The sequence below is a fragment of the Oryx dammah genome, unplaced genomic scaffold (assembly GCF_014754425.2).
Source record: "Oryx dammah isolate SB20612 unplaced genomic scaffold, SCBI_Odam_1.1 HiC_scaffold_29, whole genome shotgun sequence".
In the NCBI taxonomy this organism is placed as follows: domain Eukaryota; kingdom Metazoa; phylum Chordata; class Mammalia; order Artiodactyla; family Bovidae; genus Oryx; species Oryx dammah.
In genome coordinates this window covers 16,621,349-16,641,119 of record NW_024070213.1, presented here as the reverse complement: position 1 = coordinate 16,641,119, position 19,771 = coordinate 16,621,349, and the positions used below count along the sequence as shown (strand labels likewise).

General features: G+C 52.6%; 2 protein-coding genes across 2 annotated transcripts in view; one reads left to right on the top strand and one right to left on the bottom strand.

Annotated features, from left to right (window-relative positions):
• CLSTN3 (calsyntenin 3) overlaps nucleotides 1-12,409 on the bottom strand; it is a 30,138-nt gene extending 17,729 nt beyond the window's left edge. The window contains exons 1-9 of the mRNA XM_040235059.1: nucleotides 12,016-12,409; nucleotides 9,492-9,614; nucleotides 8,845-9,040; nucleotides 7,212-7,420; nucleotides 6,806-6,955; nucleotides 6,155-6,340; nucleotides 4,737-5,018; nucleotides 3,833-3,945; nucleotides 578-740 (exon numbers count right to left, since the gene is read on the bottom strand). Of these exons, the coding sequence (XP_040090993.1) occupies nucleotides 578-740; nucleotides 3,833-3,945; nucleotides 4,737-5,018; nucleotides 6,155-6,340; nucleotides 6,806-6,955; nucleotides 7,212-7,420; nucleotides 8,845-9,040; nucleotides 9,492-9,614; nucleotides 12,016-12,079 (1,486 nt within the window). The 5' untranslated portion in view covers nucleotides 12,080-12,409. The remainder of the gene's footprint in view (nucleotides 1-577; nucleotides 741-3,832; nucleotides 3,946-4,736; nucleotides 5,019-6,154; nucleotides 6,341-6,805; nucleotides 6,956-7,211; nucleotides 7,421-8,844; nucleotides 9,041-9,491; nucleotides 9,615-12,015) is intronic.
• Nucleotides 12,410-13,404: 995 nt separating this feature from the next.
• RBP5 (retinol binding protein 5) lies at nucleotides 13,405-18,694 on the top strand. Its single transcript, XM_040235060.1, has 5 exons — nucleotides 13,405-13,600; nucleotides 14,108-14,188; nucleotides 14,493-14,671; nucleotides 17,767-17,868; nucleotides 18,322-18,694. The coding sequence occupies exons 2-5, from the start codon at nucleotides 14,116-14,118 to the stop codon at nucleotides 18,373-18,375; spliced, it is 408 nt and encodes a 135-aa protein (XP_040090994.1). The 5' UTR covers nucleotides 13,405-13,600; nucleotides 14,108-14,115; the 3' UTR covers nucleotides 18,376-18,694.
• The last annotated feature ends 1,077 nt before the right edge of the window (nucleotides 18,695-19,771 follow it).

Sequence of the window (19,771 nt, the reverse complement as noted above, 5' to 3'; positions counted from 1 at the left end):
TCACACCACACACACACTATGCACACAAACCACATGCACTACACACACACACCACATGTACACATACACCACACACACAAGCACACCACACACACACATACCACATACACACCACTTAGACATACTACATACACAAACATACAACATACAACACAGAGAGACCACACACACACACACACACACACACACACGCACATGCACACACACCATCCCAAAAGGGAAAAATGAAAGAAACAGCTTAGAAGTTGGAAGGTTGCTGACTCTCTGCAGGGTTACTGTCCTCCAGCAGAGGAACAGCTGTGAAATTATGATGGGGACGGATCAAAGTATGAAGCAGCTGCAGGTACAGAAAGTGAGACGCTGGTGATGGCCGAGTCAGAGGGGATGACTAGTCCAGCCGGCAGGAGACCAGAGGGCCGGTGGTCTCCTCCAGCGGAGAGCTTTGCCAGCCTCCCTGCCCAGCTTCAGGGAGACGAGGTCATAAGGTCAAGCTGCCCTTGCTCCTCCACCAACCACTCGGCACCTTTATCATGAGCACCTCCGTGGAGAAGCTCGGTGTTGAGGCAGGGGTACTTACCAGCCCAGCAGGCCCCAATCATCAGCGCGGGCTCCCTTCGAGGCGGGTGGATGAGACCATTGTCGTGGATGAGGGCAGGGTCGAAGGAGATGCCATCTGCATAGAGTGTGACCGTGGGGAACTCGAGATTCAAAGCATAGTGGTGCCACTCGTCATCACAGACCTGGGAACGGGGAAAGGCAGGAAGCCCTCAGTACTGCATCCCCAGGAAGGAGCCCCAGGCACTGCCCCACCCCCTGGGGGGCAGGAGACAACCCTTCATATTCCCTGGTCTATCAACAGGGCTTGCAAGTGAATTGCTGCCGACCCAGCTCAAGGAATCCTTGCCCAGAATGGATCAGGCTCAACCTCATACCTAAACTACCTAAAATTCCACTCTTTCCGTAAACCTTTAACTCCATCAACATTCCTAAGAGGAGCACCACTGTGCCCTTTGGCAAGTGCTGCCCATCCCGAGTCCAGACAGAACTAAAAGCTATGGGTTTCCGTGCAGTCTTCTTCCGTCTCCATTTCCACACATCATTCCCAACCTCAGTCTTTCTTTTTTTTCCTTTTTAGACTATTTTTTATGTAGATCATTTTTAAACTCTTTATTGAATTTGTTACAGCATTGTTTCTGTTTTATGTTTTGGTTTTTTGGCCCCAAGGCATGAAGGATCTTAGCTTCTCCACCAGGGATGGAACTTGCACCCTCTGTGCTGGAAGGCAAAGTCTTAACCACTCGACCACCAGGGAAGTCCTCCCAACCTTTTTCGTGTGTACTGTTGCAACACCCTCGTCTGAGCACTTACACTCAGTTCTCTCTGATATCCTCCTCCCATAGTTCCCAAAGGGATTGTCTTCCTTTTTCCAGGGTTTAAACCACTACCAAATTTAATGTTGTAAAACAGTATTCATTAACAAGTCATTATTCTTGAAAAGATTGGATTCTCCTCACTTCACAAACATTCCCAAATATAAATGACAATTATTGAAAAATCATAGCTAATTGCAAATTAAATACATTACTTGTAACCAATCTTTTCAGATGCATAATTAGAAAAATTATTAACATTTCTGCAACAGAAATTTATCTTTAATTGAGAAATGCATCCTAAATTTGGTGGAGCAATGCCTTCAAAATTTAGAACTCTTTTTTTTTATATGGAGAATAGTTGGTTTACAATGTTGCATTAGTTTCAGGTGGTGATGTTTTTATTTAGTCCCTAAGTCGTGTCCAACTCTTTTGCAGACCCATGGACTGCAGCCCTTCAGTCGTCTCTGTCCATGGGATTTTCCAGGCAATACTGGAGAGGCTTGCCATTTCCTTCTCCAGGGGTTCTTCCCCACCCAGGCATTGGACCCATGTCTCCTGCACTGGCAGACAGGTTCCTTATCACTGAGCCACCAGGGAAGCCCCAGTTTCAGGTGTACAGCAAAGTAAAGTACTTACACATATACAAAAGGACCTTCTTAACATGGGAGTCTGATCAGGCCACATTCCAGCTATAAACCTTTCAAAAGACTTCCCATTTCTCATAGCACAAAATCCAAACGACTTTAGCTAACAAAGTCCACCGTACACCTGATCACTGCCCAACTCGCCAGCCTCAAATCCAGTGTCTGCCCTTTTCACTGGGTCCTAACCGCCTGGCCCTCTTTCCATGCTTGGAACATGCTGGACACTTTTCTGCCTCAAGACCTTTGCATCTGCTCTTCCCTCTGCCTGGATTCTTCAGGATGAGCATACATTTCGCTTCCATCAGGCCTTCCCTGAACATCCAGTCTGAGATGACTTCCCCTCTCCTTGCCTCCTATTCTCTACCTCAGTTCCTTGCTTCTTCTTTCAGAGCATTAGCACAACTTATCTTTTTTATTATGTCTGAAAAGTAAAAGCGTTAGTTGCTCAGTCATGTCTGACTCTTTACGACCCCATGGACTGTAGCCCACCAGGCTTCCCTGTCCATAGAGTTTTCCAGGCCGGAACACAGGAGTGGGTAGCCATTCCCTTCTCCAAGGGGTCTTCCCCACCTAGGGATCGAACCTGGGTCTCCTGCATTGCAGGTGGATTCTTAACTGTCTAAGCCACCAGGGAAGCTCTTACTACATGTCTTCTTACTTTTAAAAATCTATCTCCCCAACTAAAATGTATACTCAATGAAGGCAGAGATTTCGTTCCATCTTAGATTGCATTGTATCCCCATAACCTAGCAGAATGGCAGGGTACTTGTATTTACTAAATCTTTGTTGAATAAATAAGGATAAATAAAATAAAAATAGGAAGAGGAATGTTACCAATATTAGCAATGTGGGGGAAAGATCATGAAGCAGACGGCAGACTATCTCTTTAAAAGAGTGCCACAGAAAAGAGAAACTTTTGTAGGTAGCCCTCAGTTATTGAGTTTGTGGGTTTTCATTCCCCATTCTCTCTCTTCTACTTCCTGCCTTTTTTCAGCCATTTGCTTACTCAGCCAGTCCACCAGGGCTTACAAGAAAAACAGAAGGAGATGGAAACTCAATGAGTCCCTATGGTCCCTGTGGTCAGCTTGGAGATGAATAAAGAAGAGGCTGCAACTGTTAGCTCAAGAGATTTTTCTTTTTTCTTTTTTTGCTCATTTTATTTATCCTTCATAATCATGAATAATAGTGAGAATTTATATACATATATGTGTTCAATCGCTCAGTTGTGTCTGACTCTTTGTGGCCCCATGGACTGTAGCCTGCCAGGCTCCTCTGCCCACAGAATTTTCCAGGCAAGAATATTGGAATGGGTAGCTGTTCCCTTCTCCAGGGGATCTTCCCAAACCAGGGATCAAACCCAGGTATCCTGCATTGCAGGCAGATTCTTTACCATCTGAGCCACCAGGGAAGCCAAAACCCAATCTGTGTACCCTAGGTTACCTATTTCCTTGATTACAACATGCTAACTGCTTGAAAGTTCAGAATCCACACTGCTAAGTTTCCAGATAAGAAAGAGATGAAATAAAACAAGAGGAGATGGATGGTTGGTTGATTTGGGGCTAGTAGTAATTTGTTCCCTACTTGCTTTTAACCCAGGAGTGCTTTCTGCAAGAGACAAGCTTTCAGAAAAGAGAACCAGAGAATGGAGCTGGGGCGGAGGGCAGGGGGATGTAAGAATAGTCAGGAACTGAAAGTGGAGATTGTAAAAAGGGGCACAGGGCAACCCAGAAAATGCCCAGCCCTGCCCTAGGACCTCTTACCCTGAAAACCAGTTACACCCACCCAGCTTTCCCAGGAGCCTGGCTCCAGCCTCACCTGCTCCAGCTTCCAGAGGAATTTGACTGGCCGGGCACTCTCAAGTAGAGGCCAGTAGAGGAAGGCAATTCTGCAGCCGTGGACAGTCAGTGAGTAGTGAGAGAAGCCGTCCTCTGGGGGCAGAGGATGGGGACAGGAGTCAAACACAGCACTGGAGGCAAGAACAGATTCAAAGTGCCAGAAGGGAGGGCTCCCTGGATTCTCTTTATTCCTTTATTCATTCAGGTTCTCTCTGTCTCTCTCTAATTCTTCAGGATCTGTCACTCTCTCTCCAGCTCTCTCTGAGACTCACACACATACACAGAGTCCAGTGTTGGGGTTTTCTCAGGCACTCTGATTGGCTGAGGGGAGACAGTGACCAGCCTGCTCCTACCCAGATCTTTAATGTTCCTTTGGTTAATACAAACGTCATGGGTAGTGATCCTTTCCAGATCAAGAGAAATGAGCTCCAAGAAGAGGCAGAAATGAAAGAGTAGGTCAAGGCTGAGCCCCCTGGAGAGGGACATCCTCCTGCCATAAAGGGAAGGGGGTCCTGGAGGCTGGAGCTCACGAGCCCTTATAGGAGGAGGCCAGGGTGGTAGTGGAAGGGAAAGCATTACTCAGCCTCTTCCATTCTGATAGGGGGCTTTACAGGGAGCAGACTGGGAGGGGGGGGCCGTCTACTACACAGGGGATGCAAGGCGATCGGGCAGCTACACATGAGAAGGGCGGTGAGCAGTCCCATCACGCAGAGAGCAGTAGGATCTCAGCTCGTCCTGCTTGGACTGTGAAACCCAGCACTGCTATCTTACATACGAAGGGAGAGAGAAATGACCCACCCACAGCCACCGACTGGACAGTGCCAGAGGCCGGACACGGAGCCAGTCCTCTCCACACTCAGACGGGTGCCCCGAGGAAGGCTCACCGTTCTGGACGGTGTTACACACGATGGTTTCCTCTTCCTTCTTGCCCTTGTTGGGAGTGACACCATGCTTCATCCAGAAGGACAGGGTAAAGTGGTCACTGAGGCTATCCGGGGGCCCGGAGCCCAGCCCCGAAGCGCCCCCCAGGGGCACCCGCACTGCCTGGGTGCCGTTGAACCAGTAGATGAGGCTGCTGTCCTGGCTGTAGTGCACCGAGAGGCCTGCCGTCCAGTTGGCATTGGGGCCGGGCATGGGCAGCAGATCCACCTCCCCGGGGGCCGCGCCTGCAGGAGCCCCAGAGGCACACGTGTTGGAGCCGAGAGGCGGCAGATGGGGGACGGGATGCGGGCAGGAAAAGACCCCCTACAGCTACTGTCACCACCTCCTCTGGCCTCTCAGAGATGAGAAAGGAAGGGCTAGGAATAGCTCCCCAGTGACCTCAGCTCCTCCAGCTCTTCATCACTCCCTGCCATTGTTCCGTATTTTATCTGGTGATTTTCTTGGGCCATAATCATGCATCTTTGCCAACCACATGTTTATGTGCTCTTTGGGCCACAAGAGACAACCACATGCCACAACCTCCATAAATACAGTATGTGGTATGCTAAGTCGCTTCAGTTGTATCCAACTCTTTGCAACCCCATGGACTGCAGCCCACCAGGCTCCTCTGTGCATGGGATTCTCCAGGCAAGAATACTGAAGTGGGTTGCCATGCCCTCCTCCAGGGGATCTTCCCCACCCAGGGATCGAACCTGAGTCTCTTTTATGTCTCCTGCTTCGGCAGGTGGGCTCTTTACCACTAGCGCTCCCTGGGAAGCTCTGATATATATACATCTATGGATGGGCTTCCCTAATAGCTCAGTTGGTAAAGAATCTGCCTGCAATGCAGGAGACCCCAGTTTAATTTCTGGGTCAGGAAGATCTACTGGAGAAGGGATAGGCTACCCACTCCAGTATTCTTGGGCTTCCCTTGTGGCTCAGCTGGTAAAGAATCCACCTGCCATGCAGGAGACCTGGGTTCGATCCCTGGGTTGGGAAGATCCCTGGAGAAGGGAAAGGTTACCCACTCCAGTATTCTGGCCTAGAGAATTCCATGGACTGTAAAGTCCATGGGGTTGCAAAGAGTTGGACACAATTGAGCAACTTTCACTCCAATTATGGATGGGCAAAGGAAGGTGTAAAACAGATTCTTTTTGTTTTTGGTGGCACAGCATGGCTTGCAAGATCCTAGTTCCCCAACCAGGGATTGAACCTGCACCCTCTGCAAACAAAAGCATGTAGTCGTAACCACGGCACTGCTAGGGAAGTCCCAAGACAGATTCCTAAGAGAGGTAGAGGAGGGTCAGGAAAAGGCTGGGGGAATGGGCAACGGGCACAGGCAGAGAGGATGGGGGGAGGACCACAAGGGGATCACACCCACCGCAGAGTTTCCGCAGCGCACGCTCTGAGTAGTTGTCACGGTCACAGCCCTTGGCCACATGGCTGGTCTGCAGTTCTATGGTGGCCTGAATGTTCCAGAGAGGTTCATCACAGGTCTCCAGGCGGATACCAGGGAACAGAGCCAAGCTCCCAGCGCCTGGTGCATATTCAATCCTTTTGTTCCAGCCTGCAGGGGTGAGAGGGAGCAGGCAGTGGAGCAGAGCCTGTTAAGGCAGCCCCTCCTACCCATTCTGCTGATGGTCTTGGGTTCCTATGAAAATGGCCAGCCAGGGGAGACAGCTACAAGTCCGCCCCCCAAATGCTGTCATTCAGTTGCTTAGTCGTGTCCACCCCCATGGACTGTAGCACGCCAGGCTTCCCTGTCCCTTACCATCCGCCGGAGTTTGCCCAAGTTCATATCCATTGAATCGATGATGCCATCCAACTGTCTCATCCTCTGTCGTCCCCTTCTCCTCCTACCCTCAATCTTTCCCAGCATCAGGGTCTTTTCCAATAAGTCAACTGTTCACATCAGGTGGCCCCCCAAATATCCCTCCCCAGCTCCTAGCCTGGCCCCTGTGGTTGTCAGAAGGGAGGAAGAGGGAGACCAAGGTGAAGGATGGATCATGGGCCCCAAAGCATAGCTCCTCACCTTGCCAGCTGGGTTTACAGGTGGGCTTCACCTGGATCTCCACCTCGGCATCGTCTGCCGCCCGCTTCTTCCCGCAGTCATAAGCCGTCACCGTGAACTTGTAGAGCTTCTCACCACTGTACTGTAGCTTCTCTGTGTTCTCAATGTTCCCTGGAGTGGGGGACAGAGAGGGTCAGGGGCACTAGAGGAAATCCGGGGGAAGACTCAGGAGCTAACTTTAGGGCAGGTGAATTAGGCAGCAGGAAGCAGGCAGGAAGGAATCTGGGGAAAGAAGTTCCATACCTGGGAAGTAGGGTGAGGAATAAGGAGGTGAGGGGCAGAACAAGTGGAGGGTGCAGCCCCGGGGCATCACGAGGGATGTGGGCACCCAGGACTGAGCAGCTGGGGTGGCAGGGGCTGGACTCACCGTCATTGTCGATGAGGAAGGGGGTGTTGGGCGTGAGGATCTCGTAATAGCAGATCTGGCTGTACTGGGGGGAGCAGTCGCCATCGATGGCCTCCACCCGAAGGATGCGGTCATACAGCTTCCCCTCGGTCACTGCCGCGCGGTACAGCCGCTCCACAAACACCGGGGCAAACTCGTTCACGTCATTGACCCGCACATGTACAGTGGCCCTGCAGGCACCAGAGCAGGAAGAGAAGAAGAAGGAGTCAGCCCCCGATGGGAGTCCACACCGGAAGCCAAGAAGATGGAACCAGTGTGACCCAGATCCTGGTCACGTTCATCCATCCCCCATTCAGGGGTACCAGGTACACAAAGGGAGAGGAACCTCAGGAGAAAGGGTGACTGATGTACAGGGTGAAAATGACCCTGGGGGCCATCAGTGGCTGGTTTTGATGACTTCTGTACAGAATATTAAAGGATAGGATGGCAAGATGCGTGAGACAGGATTCTGAATCCGGTAGCTTGTTTTTTCACGAAGTCAGGTCCAATCAAGGCAGATACAGAGTAAAAGCCAAAATAAAACCAACCATATTCAGGGAAGTGGCTTCCCCAGTGGCTAAGCAGTAAAGAATCTGCCTGCAATGCAAGAGAAGCAGGAGACACAGATTCAATCCCTAGGTCTGGAAGATCCCCTGGAGAAGGGCATGGCAACCCACTCCAATATTCTTGCCTGGAGAACACCATGGACAGAGAAGCCTGGGGGGCTACAGTCCATGAGGTCGCAGAGTCGGACACAACTGAGCAACTGAGCACACACACATATTCAGGGAAGTGGTTTTGTACCAGAGTCTCAAGTCATCTGATGTGTGCAGTGAGCTGTGGCCACTCCCCACTCCGGCCCCCATTGGGCAAGCAGAGGAGGTGGGGGTGGAGCTAAACCCTTCATGCTGAGCCTTGCCCCCAGCCCAGATCCAGGCACCCAAAGCCCAGAGGCAAAGGTCCTATCTCCAAATGGGAAATTGAGTCATCAAGCAAAGCAGTTTATATCCAGCACCTCATAGCGGCCCGGGAGTCCTGACCACCCACCTTCCCACGATTCTCAAGTGAGATGTGAGACAGAGGTAGGAGTCCCGGGTCCCAGCCTCCTTCCTGCCCGCTCTCACCCACTGCTGTGCACGTGCACAGTGCACGTTCTGTGTGTGAGTGTGGTGCACACAGTGCTGGGCTGTGGGAAGGAATCCGGTGTACACTGAGGTGCCATCCTTCTCCTCACTCTCTTAGCATCCTATCTCTGTGCATTGAATCCTTTCCCAGCTGGCAGGCACTGCGGTGCCTGCTTTTGACACAAACCATCTCCTTTCATCTTCACAGTGACCTGAAGAAGCAGGCATCATCATTGCTCCATTTTACAGACAAGGGAAAGCAAACCCAGAAAGTCTAAGAAGTTGTCCACAGTCAAAAGAGACGGAGCCCAGCCTAGTCCCACTGAGCTTCACCACATGCTCCTGTCCCCCTTGGCTGAAGGCTCCTAAACCCCATGAACAGAGAGGGGAGGGATAGATCGTCAAGACAGTGAGGATGGAGAGAAGTGAGGGGCCTCATCGTGGCGGGTGGACCTGCAGCAGAGGGCAGGGCAGGGGCAGGGTGTCCTCACTTGTGGGACTTCTTGGTGTTGGCCCCATCCGGGCCCTCGCCACAGTCGTAGGCCTGGATGGTGAAGGTGTGTTCCTTCTGGGCCTCGCAGTCCACCGGCTCCTTGGCCCGGATCAGCCCTTCTCCTGTCGCCTTGTCCAGGATCACGGCCTCAAAGGGCACCCCGGACCCATGGAGCCGGAAGCCACAGATCTCACCTGGCCGGGGGCAGGGGGGTGGGGGGGTGCAAGGATGAAGTTCCTGCTCCACTTCCAGGGTCTCCTTCCATCGCTCGCCGACCTCCCCTCAGGCCCTCCACTTCACTTCTCCTCCCAGACCCAGTCCTTTTTCTTGTACATGGAAAAGCATTAATTATCGAACATTCACTCCAAACCCAGTTTCCCCCAGCGACAACCTCTGAGCCACCAGCTCTGAAAGCTGGCAAAATCTGGATGTGTTAACCCCTGCCTGCCCACATCCTCCTCTGACTCCCTTTACTGTGCCACTGCTCTTCACCATCACCCGGTTCCCTCCTGGAGCCTCCTTCTTCCACTTTGCCCAAGTCCTCACTGCTCTCCCTCCCAGGATCTCCCCCCTCCTCCCTTGCCCCTGCCCTCCCGCCCACTTCTCTCTGTCCCACCCGCCCTGCCCTGCCCCAGCCCCACTTACCTGCATAGCGCAAGGGAGCATCCTTGTCCAAGGCAAAGAGCGGTGGGTTCAGCAGGACCGTGTTGTCATTCTCCATGACGATGCCTTGGTACTCTGCCTCAATCCATGGCTTGTGCTTGTTGGCTGACCCCACCCCCAGGGAGAGCAGAGGAAGCACCTGTGAGCTGGCCCTCCACAGCCTCACAACCCTTGTTGACCTAGACAGCACACTCCAGGCTCACCACCCGCTTCAGCCCCTGCAGAAGCGCCCGCAGGGGGAAGGGCTGAGGGCAAGAAATCAGCCATGAAAGGAGTCAGAGGTCACTGGATAGACAGTTTCCATGGCAACAGCCTGCCCTGTGGGGAGGAAGAGGTCCTGCCATCTCCCTGGGAAACCTGGTCAGAGGATGGAGACTTTTCTTGGGCATTTCAAGTGTTGGAGTGTGGACGCTGGGCCTCCAGGGAGCAGCAATGGGCCATTAGAGGGCCCTGGGAAAGGGAAGCGATAGATTAAGGGCAGAGTGGAGATTAGGAAAAGACGACTAGATGTTTCCTGAGGTCCTGGTTGTTGATCCTCTCCACCACCACCACCACCACCCCATTTTGGTCCTGTTCCCTTCTCTTCCTGGCTAAGCCCCATCCTCAGGTCATTCTCCCAGAGGAGAGGAAAGAGGAGAGAAGGGAGAAGGGAGATATATAGGACAGAGGGAGGGGGACAGAGAGGGGCAGGGATGGAGCCGAGGAATCAATGCCAAACGACGGTGCCCAGCAGAGCTGGCATCCTCAGGGATTATCGAACTGGCCTAGAAACTCGACAAATCCCCTCCCTGCTTCTCGCCCTCACACCCAAAAGAACACACTCATAATCATAACCAGCTGACTCCTATGTCCCCCAGAAGGCCACCAAACCCCACACGCCCTGAACCTCCTTCTTATAGAGTCATGGCTGAGTCCTAATTCTCGCCTATCCCACCCCTGTTCCCTTCAACCACCGGCCAATCCACGACAGGAGCGCAACCCACTCAGCCTCCATGTCTCCTCAACCACTACCAGACTCAACTCAGTCCCGTCTCCTCCCAGGACCAAGTGCCCACTCGCCACTGCGGGGCTCTGGGGAAGGCTCAGTGGGCTCCATCCCCCTCTACATCACCCCCAACCCCAACTTCCACTGCCTGCTCTATCGAATCCCATCAAGCCAAAGCGCCAAGCTTCCAAAGCACATCCACAAGGGCCCATCATTGAGACCTGAAGACTTATCATCAGAGAGAAACTGAATCACCCAAAGGACACTCATCCCCAGCTTGTCATGGTGAGCGAGAAATCCTGAGTTCCATTCTTTCCTCCAGTGACACCCCCAAAGCCTTCTGGTATCTGGTATGCCTGACCCTTCCTCTCTGAGGACCACCACCACCCCCTTCCCTAGGGGCAGAGGAGAAAGCCACAGATGGTGCCTAGAAGGCAGCACAGGATGTGTCAGGAGGCTAAGAAGCCCACTGAGGTCAGAGACTGAGCTGAAGGTGGAGAGGCTGCACACAGCTCACCACCGCCCCTCGCCCTGCCCCCTCTCCCTGGGTCTCCCCGCTTCCTTCCTCTTGGCCCCTGACTCTCTCCTTGTGTCCATCTCCTCTCACTGACTCTTGGACTCCCTGCCTCCTCCCTCCTGAGCTCTTCCCCTCACCCTCTCCTCACCTGTTCTTCCTGATTTCTCTCCCTTTCCTTTGCCTCCACCTTGACCCTGGTCCAGCCCCTGCTCATCCCCTCCCACACTTCACCTCCCTTCTCCTTCTCCCTTCCCCTCTCCCCACTCATTAGCACCCCGACACACACACACACACACACACACACACACACACACACACACACACCTCTGCCCTTTCCTGCTGTCTTCACCTACCTAAACCCTTGGCCCTCACCCGCTCCCTCTCTCCTGGCCCCTCTAACAGCCTCACCCAGCTAAATTTATCAGCCGTCTGCCAGAGAGGGCAGCTCTGGTAACCCTCAGCCCAGCCGTGTATGCAGGCGGAAGGGGATGGATGCAGAGGAACACGCCAACACATACGTGCTCCGAATTGCTGAACTGTGGGAACAGTTCCTCCCCGGGATGAGACGGAGAGGGACCAGATGGATGTGGCCACACACCCTCAGCGCCGACACACCCCGTGAAACGGGGACCCGCCCAGAGAGGTCCATCACCCCCCTCAGGGACAGGTCCTTCTGAGACCCGAGATCGCTCCAGCAGGGAGCAATGGTGAGGGGGGTGGGGGGTGGAGGAGAAGATACAGACCCCAGGATGGGAATGGGGACCAACCTGGCAGCAACAGAAGCACATGGGTAGAGACGGACCACAGAGGAGGGACCAGAGAGAGGTTCTGGGGATGCCAGCGAGAAGAGAGGGGGACAGGTTTGAGAAAATGGATGGAAAGGGGGATGGTGCGAAGAACCACCTGTCATGTCCCAGGAAGCCTTAAAGGGCGCCTGCCCGCCTCGACCCCCACATCGCGGGGCCTGAGACCCCCTCCCTCTGTGCCCCCACCCCCACACTCACCTTTGTTACAGGAGCTGGAGGGGAGCAGGGAGGCCACCAAGAGGGGAAACAGCAGGGGGGTCATGGCGTGGTGTAGGCAAGGCAGGGCCCCGATTGCTCGCCCCCAGAGCCTGGAGCCCTGCTTGTTCCACCTTGGGCAAGGGATGCAGGGGCTCTCCGAAGAGGGGAGGGGAGAGGGCAGAGAGCAGGGCAGAGACGGAAAGGAGCCTGCCGCCCACCCTAGTCCATAGGGCAGACCCGGGCAGACCCCAACCTGGGCGGCTGAGCAGGGGGGAACCGGCAGTGGCTGCTGCTCCTTCGTTCTGGAGCCGGGCGTCCTCACTCTCTCTCTCTCATTCCCACCCCATCCCCGCTACTGCAGGATGACGTCAGCACGGCCAGGCGAGGATTGACGGGGCCGCTGGCCAATCGAGTGGCTGGGGGGGCCAGGTGCTGCAGGGCGGGAGGGAGCCAATGGGACTGGGGAGCAGGGGCGGGAGGACGTGTTAGGGCTTTTTCCCCTGACTGCAATTTGGGGGAGCAAGGGAACTGCGGGGGCTGGGGAGGAAGCTGGAAAGCCGTAGAGGAGGTGGGGGAAAAGAGGGACAAGGGAGAGGATCGCGCAGCTAGAAGCCCGGGGGTGGGAAGAGGAGACGTCAAACGGAGATGTGAGGGAGGCGAGGAGGGACAAGTATCCACGTCACCTCACCACCACCACCACCACCACCACCAACTCTGCATTAACCTCTTTTCACAGCCCGTTCCATCAGCAGGACCCTGCTGGGTGCCTCCCGGGAACCGCCAAGTAAAACCCACAACCTGAGCCCCAGAGATGCTAGCCTTTCAGGTCCCAGCCCCGAGTCTCTGAGAAAGCCAAGGGGTGGTCAGCAAGTCGGTGGACCGAGCTCTGGGACCCGAGGAAAAGCGAGATGTCTGTGCCCCACCTGCCCCACCCACCCCCACGCACCTGTCGGGACAGTTCACCACCAGGTGGAATTTTTTCCTGCTGTCTACCCTGCCTGCCTCCCTCTCCCCAAATTTCTCATCTTAAACCATGTTGACCCAAACCAGCCTAGTTGGTTCAGAAGCCGGAAAAGTTGGTAGGTCTGAGAGGCAGAGAAGAGTGCGGTGTAGTGTGGTGGGGAGGGGGCAGGGTAGGGCTAGAGCACACCACCTCCGCCTCCAAGGGAATACATCTGGGAAGCATGGACTGTGCAAGGGCTGGGGATGAGGGTAGCTGATGGTGCCATCCACGACTCCAGAGGGAGAGGGGAAATCCCTGGGTCCCAAGCCAAAGAGAGTAGAATTCTCCAGAACAGCCAGCCAAACTCCTCCCTCACCTTCTGCTCCAGACTTTGAACTCAGCAGCTCAGACAGCCCCCTCTGCTGTTTTTCTGCTTTCCTCCTCACGGTCCTGCAGGACAGGGTCCTGAACTCCAACGTCGCGGCCCCAGCTCAGCAGAGCTGTGTGACGAAGCTGTGGGGGCCAGCGCTGGAGGATTTTCTTCACTGGGACTCCTGGCCAGCTGGCTGTCTTCACTTCTTTCCCCACCCCTTCCTCCCCTTCATACCTTTTGGGATCCCTGAGCCAGCCCCAGGATCTCAGGTGAGATATTGTTAGAACTCATCCTTGGGTGAGTCCGAAAGGTCCCTTCCCGCATCCAGTAAGGTCGGCTCCCTCCCCGGGGAGTCTGCCCCCGGGGGGCCTCGAATAGTTTCCAAGCCTTCCACACTTGGGCTGGAAGCCAGAACTGACCTTCAGAAAGGCTCAAGTGTTGCCTGACTGACAGCCCCCAGTCCTGGTCCAGGTTCCTTCCTCAGGAAAAGCCGAGGTCAGGCACAGCCTTGCCAAGTCCCCTGCCCCTCTCTGGGGCTGCGGACACCAGCCTCACGCTCATCGTGGGGGAAGGGGGGAGAAAGTCTGACAGGAACTCTTATTGCAGCAGGGCCCCCAGCGCTATAAAAACCCTGGCAGCTAGGACCTTACACAGGCAGCCTCAGTGTGTGCAGAGCCTGGCTGGGAGACTCCTAGCCCCACCTGTCAGACGACATTCCCTTCATCCTCCCGCAGTCTCTTACATTCTCCTGAAATCTTGACTTCCACCTTGGCCAGACTGGACCATGCCTCCCAACCTCACCGGCTACTATCGCTTTGTCTCCCAGAAGAACTTGGAGGACTACCTGCAAGCTCTGAGTAATGCCCTCACCCCTCTCAACCCTTTCACTCTCCTCTTCCCCTCCCCCTTCCTGCCTCCAATCCATTGAGGGAGGGATGATGCTGGGATCTGGACATCGTAGACAGGCTGGGGGTAGGGAGTGTTGGCACCTGACTTGGGCCCCTTTTCTAGCCAGGGGCATTGCTAGGAGGGAGTAAATCCACAGTCCCAGACCCGGGCAAGGGGATGCTCCCAGTCCTGGGCTGCTGATGCAGGTGGGGAAGCCCCCAGCCCACTAAAAGGACACTCGCTCAGACCCTTGCTCAGAGATGGTCCCCACAGATGTCAACATGGCTCTGCGGAAGATCGCCCTGCTGCTCAAGCCGGACAAGGAGATTGACCAGCAGGGCAACCACATGACGGTGAAGACCCTCAGCACCTTCCGGAACTACGTTCTGGAATTCGAGGTGGGAGTGGAGTTTGAGGAGGACCTGAGGATCGTGGATGGACGCAAATGCCAGGTGTCTTTTCTCAGGCCTGTGTGAAGGGGCTGTGGATGGGGATGGGGGCTCTTAACAACTGGGGGTGAAATAAAATGACCTGTCACAGCAAGAAGAAACGATGACCTCAGCAGCCTGCCCTGGGATAACAGACTGCTGATGTCACCCACCCACCCTCAACTCTCTCCAGCGTCTCCTCTGCCCACTCTGAGCAAGGCTGTGCTCACCCTCTAGCCTGTGGCCCTGTGGACACCACAGTCCCTTCTCTCAGCCTCTGTATCTCTGCTCCTGTGCAGTCCTTTCTGCTTCTTTCGTGTTCCTTTTGGCCTCTGCAGACCCTAGTTCCCCTATTAATCCCTTAAACTGAGATTTTCCCCTAGTATCCTTTTTTTAAATTAGAGGATAATTACTTTACAATATTGTGATGGTTTTTGCCATACATCAACATGAATCGACATTAGGTAAACATATGTCTCCTCCCTCTTGAGCCCCTCTCCCACCTCCCTCACCATCCCACCCCTTTAGATTGTCACAGAGCACTTGCTTTGGGTTCCCTTCATCACACATCAAACTCCCACTGGCTGTCTGTTTTACTTATGGCAATATATATATATTTCAATGCTATTCTCTCAAATCATCCTACCATCTCCTTCCCCCACTGTGTCCAAAATGTCTGTGTCTCCTTTGCTGCCTTGCAAGCAGGATCATCAGTACTATCTTTCTAGGTTCTCTATATATGCATCAATATGCAATATTTGTATTTCTCTTTCTGACTTACTTGACTCTGTGTAACAAGTTCTAGGTTCATCCACCTCATTAGAACGGACTCAAATGTGTTCCTTTTTATAGCGGAGTAATATCCCATTGTGTATATGTACCACCACTTCCCTATCCATTCATCTGTTGATGGCCATCTAGGTTTCTTCTGTTGCCTAGCTATTGCAAATAGTGCTGCAATCCCCTAATATCTTGTCTTGACTTTCTCCCTCTTGTCTATGTACTATCCATAGGCTAAAGCATATACACCCATGTGTTCAGTGAAATCTACAAACTGCTCTAAACCCAAACTCTCCAGTCAGAGGTGCCACCTGAGCTCCAGGGCCAAGTTTCAACTGCCTGCAAAACGTTTCCATCTGCATGCCCCAGGGTCAAACCCAAAGTCATTATCTTCCTACACAGACCTCTTCCTGCCTTTATATTTACTGTCTCCATCAATGGCAACAACCAGCGGGAACAAAGCCTGGGAGTCAGTTATTGCCTTATGTTCCCTTACCTCTGTGTTCCCAACACATGCGTGTACACACACACACACACACACACACACGGATGCATGCACATGTGCACCACATGTAATTAGTCAAGAAGCCTTTATAACTGCTCTGCGCTGTCCAATATGGCAGCTACTAACCATATATAGGTATTTGAAATGTAACTGGTCCAAATTTGACATGGGCTATCGGTATGAAATACACACTGGATTTTTAAGAGAATACCAAACAAGAGTGTAAGACACCTCAGAAATTGTATATTGATTACATGCTGAAATATTATAATATTTTAGGTTGAAACATATATATAATATTACATATGATAAATTATAATATTTTAGGTTGAATAAAATATAATACTAAAATTAATTTCACCTGTTTCTTTTTGCTTTTCTAATGTGGCTACTAGAAATTTTTAAAATTATATATGTGGCTAGCATTTACGACTCACTACATTTCTATTGAGCATCAGTTGTTTACATGGCTTTCATCTGTTTCTTCCTAGCTTTTCTAACACCACCTTATTTCATTTCTCATCTGGTGCCCCAAATTGTTTCCCATTCTTGACTCTCCTCTAATCCACTCTGCCTATCATAACCACAGTACTTTTAAAATGTAAAAGTGACCATGTCACTCCCTGACTTAAACCCTTTCAGACAACCTGCTATGTTCCAGGTAAGGTCCACACGTTCCACACAGCATCCAAGGGCCTCCTCACAAAAACGCTAGGTTAGGGCCCCCTCACAACTATCTACTCTTCTTCCTTACCTCTGTTTCTTTTCTTGCTAGAAAGTTCCCATTATCTCCAATCTAATTAACTCTCTTCCTTGAAGACTCAGCTCTTCCCTCTCTGCTCCCATCACCAGCAGTCTTGTTGGTATCACAGATATAATCACACCTACTGACCTCTCCTCTAACTGATCAAGATCCTGAGCTCCTTGGAAATTCCCTGGCGGTCCAGTGGTTAGGACTCAGAGCTTTCACTGCTGAGGGCCTGGGTTCCATCCATCCCTCGTTGGGGAACTAAGATCCTACAAACCATGTGGTATGGCCAAAAAAGAAAAAAAACAAACAAACACATAAGATTCTGAACTCCTGGTTTGGGTAGGGTCTATCCTGTTGGGGTTTCCCAGGTGGCACTAGTGATAAAGAATCCACCTGCCAAAGCAGGAGACACAAGAGACGGGGGTTCGATCCCTGGGTTGGGAAGATCCCCCAGAGTAGGAAATGGCAACCCACTCCAGTAGTCACGCCTGAAAAGTCCCATGGACAGAGGAGCCTGGTGGGCTACAGCCCATGGGATCACAGAGAGTCGGACATGACTGAGCAACTAAGCACACACAGAGACTATTGGGGTCCAAATAACGCTGCTTGGAATGCCTAGCTCTGGTCCACTCAGCTCTGATTTGGGGAGTTGACCCTTCATTCTCAAGGACATTGCAGCTGCCCTTAAGACTGAGAAAGAGGAGAAAAGAGATTCCCTGGTTGTCTCCCAACCAATCTCCCTTCTTTCCCAAAGTCTCCTCCAGGTCAGCCAGAAGTATCAGAGGACAAATTCTCCATTCTTCGTCACCCAACCCCCAATTTCATCTCCCCCAACCCCGGGATTATCCAGCTTCATCCCCGCTCTACCCAAACGGTCACTGCCACACAGTGTGGGGCCCCTTCCAGTGGCCTTTAGGAGTGGGAGGGGAGGGGAGTTTTGCTGAGTCACTCAGAAGGAAGGGGCTGGAGCAAGACAGCATCTGCTGTGATGCAGGGCGTGGGGCAGCCCAGCAGAGTAAGGCGATGCATTTGGGGTGCCCTGCAACACCCCCCAGTCTTACTTTACTCCTGCTTTCTCCACAGGCCATAGTCACCTGGGAGGAGGAGCAGCTGGTTTGCGTGCAGAAAGGAGAGGTCCCTAACCGGGGCTGGCGACTCTGGCTGGAGGGAGAGATGTTACATCAGGTGAGCGGTGCGGACTGGGAGAGGAGATGCATGAGGGTGTGTCTGGGAGTGGGGCCAGCTAGGACCCATTCCCTTGCCCAAATCAACTAAGTCCACTACTCCAGCCCGCCCCCCGCCAAAGAAGGCAAGTAAGGAAGGAACATGGGAGCCCTGGGAAGAGTGGAGAGGGGAAGAAGTCAAGTGGCCATGGTGGGCCCTGGCTGCAGGTCAGATGCGTGTCCATAAATCATGACCGGAGACATGGAGACTTAGCCACTTCAGCTCCCTGACCAGCTCCCTTCCTTCCTCTGGGGTGGAAAGTTGAGGGTTTGGAAAAAGGATACAGTTCCCCATATATCAAACACTCCAGCTGACATATCCTGAAGGATTCAGCGGAGGTCAAGAAACTTGAGAAAGGGGAGTGAGAAGAAGTAAGAATCTTCTCCATCCTTATTATTCCTACTCTGCCCCCAGGAAGTGACAGCACGGGATGCAGTGTGCCAGTGTGTCTTCAGGAAGGTCAAGTAGCCGGAGAGGAGCTGAGGGCCGCCCTCCCCTCCTGGACCACATGAGTCCCCAGATTCCTCTTGCCTGTGTCCCCTTCAAGCCCCAGACGGTCCCAGGTCAGCAGTCCTTGTCCCAGGCCACTTACCCTGCCTCTGCGTCCCCCCTCCCCCACCCCATGTTAATCTATAACTTGCAGCCCCCGGGCCAAAGTCCTTTCCTTCTCACATTCCACTGCTCAATAGTGACCTCATATCCAGCTCAAGGTCTGGCCTCCTGGAAGAGAGAAACACACAAAGGGAAAGGGCTTTGAGAATAACGGACTTCCACTCTCTTTCATTCATTTGGCCTCTTATTTTCCGTCTAAGAAAGCACTCAGCTTCATGCACTGGAGCATTAGTGGAGACTCCATCCTGGTGGAGCTTTTGAGAAAGTGACTGGACTCTCAAGAATCTAAAAAGGAGCTACTGGGGCTCTTGTCCAGTTCCTTGTCCTTCTTCTTGAGAAATTCCCTGGGCTCAATAGAACCAGGCCCAAGGCATGGCCCCAGCCACACAGAGTTCAACAGACATGTTGACTGACACCTAATGAGCCTTGCCAATCGTGTGCTTGCATCCTACATGTTGGGGAAGAGGATGGGTCAGGGTGAGACCTTTATCTGGTGTCAGGGGAGGCGGAAAGTTTCTAAATAGTGAGCTGGTCTCCATGTCTGCTTTGGGAAGGACAGGCAACAAGAGGGTCAAAAAGGACTGAAAAGGGAAACAGATGAAGGTGTCCACTTAATAATCACAGCCTGAAAGTTCAGAGTTATGTTTTATTTGGTGAGAATTCTTAAGACTTCAGAACCAAAAGACAGCATCTCAAGTGACCCTGAGCGAACTGTTGGGGTATGGGGGTTGTCAGGCAGGTTGTGAAGAAGTTTTGCAACAAGGGGCAGGTAGTCTGAACATCAAAAGATTATTGTTAATTAAGGAAAACCAAATATCTCAAGTTAAGGAATTTAGCGCTTTTTTATGTATGGAGAGCCAATCAGTCCATCCTAAAGGAGATCAGTCCTGGGTGTTCATTGGAAAGACTGATGCTAAAGCTGAAACTCCAATACTTTGGCCACCTCATGTGAAGAGTTGACTCATTGGAAAAGACTCTGATGCTGGGAGGGATTGGGGGCAGGAGGAGAAGGGGATGACAGAGGATGAGATGGCTGGATGGCATCACTGACTCTATGGACGTGAGTTTGAGTGAACTCTGGGAGATGGTGATGGACAGGGAGGCCTGGCATGCTGCGATTCATGGGGTCACAAAGAGTCGGACACAACTGAGCGACTGAACTGAGCTGAACTGACTGATGTATGGGAAGATGCAAGAGCCTGGGCTTACTGAAAGCATTCCTTTCATATGCTCCTCAGCTATCTGGGGGCAG

What these genes read in the sequence shown, in the direction of transcription:
- RBP5 (XM_040235060.1), top strand. Translation starts at nt 14,116, where the DNA reads ATGCCTCCCAACCTCACCGGCTACTATCGCTTTGTCTCCCAGAAGAAC. An exon ending in GGACTACCTGCAAGCTCTGA is followed by an intron (nt 14,189 to 14,492) that starts GTAATGCCCTCA and finishes TGGTCCCCACAG; the next exon opens with ATGTCAACATGGCTCTGCGG. An exon ending in AGGGAGAGATGTTACATCAG is followed by an intron (nt 17,869 to 18,321) that starts GTGAGCGGTGCG and finishes CTCTGCCCCCAG; the next exon opens with GAAGTGACAGCACGGGATGC.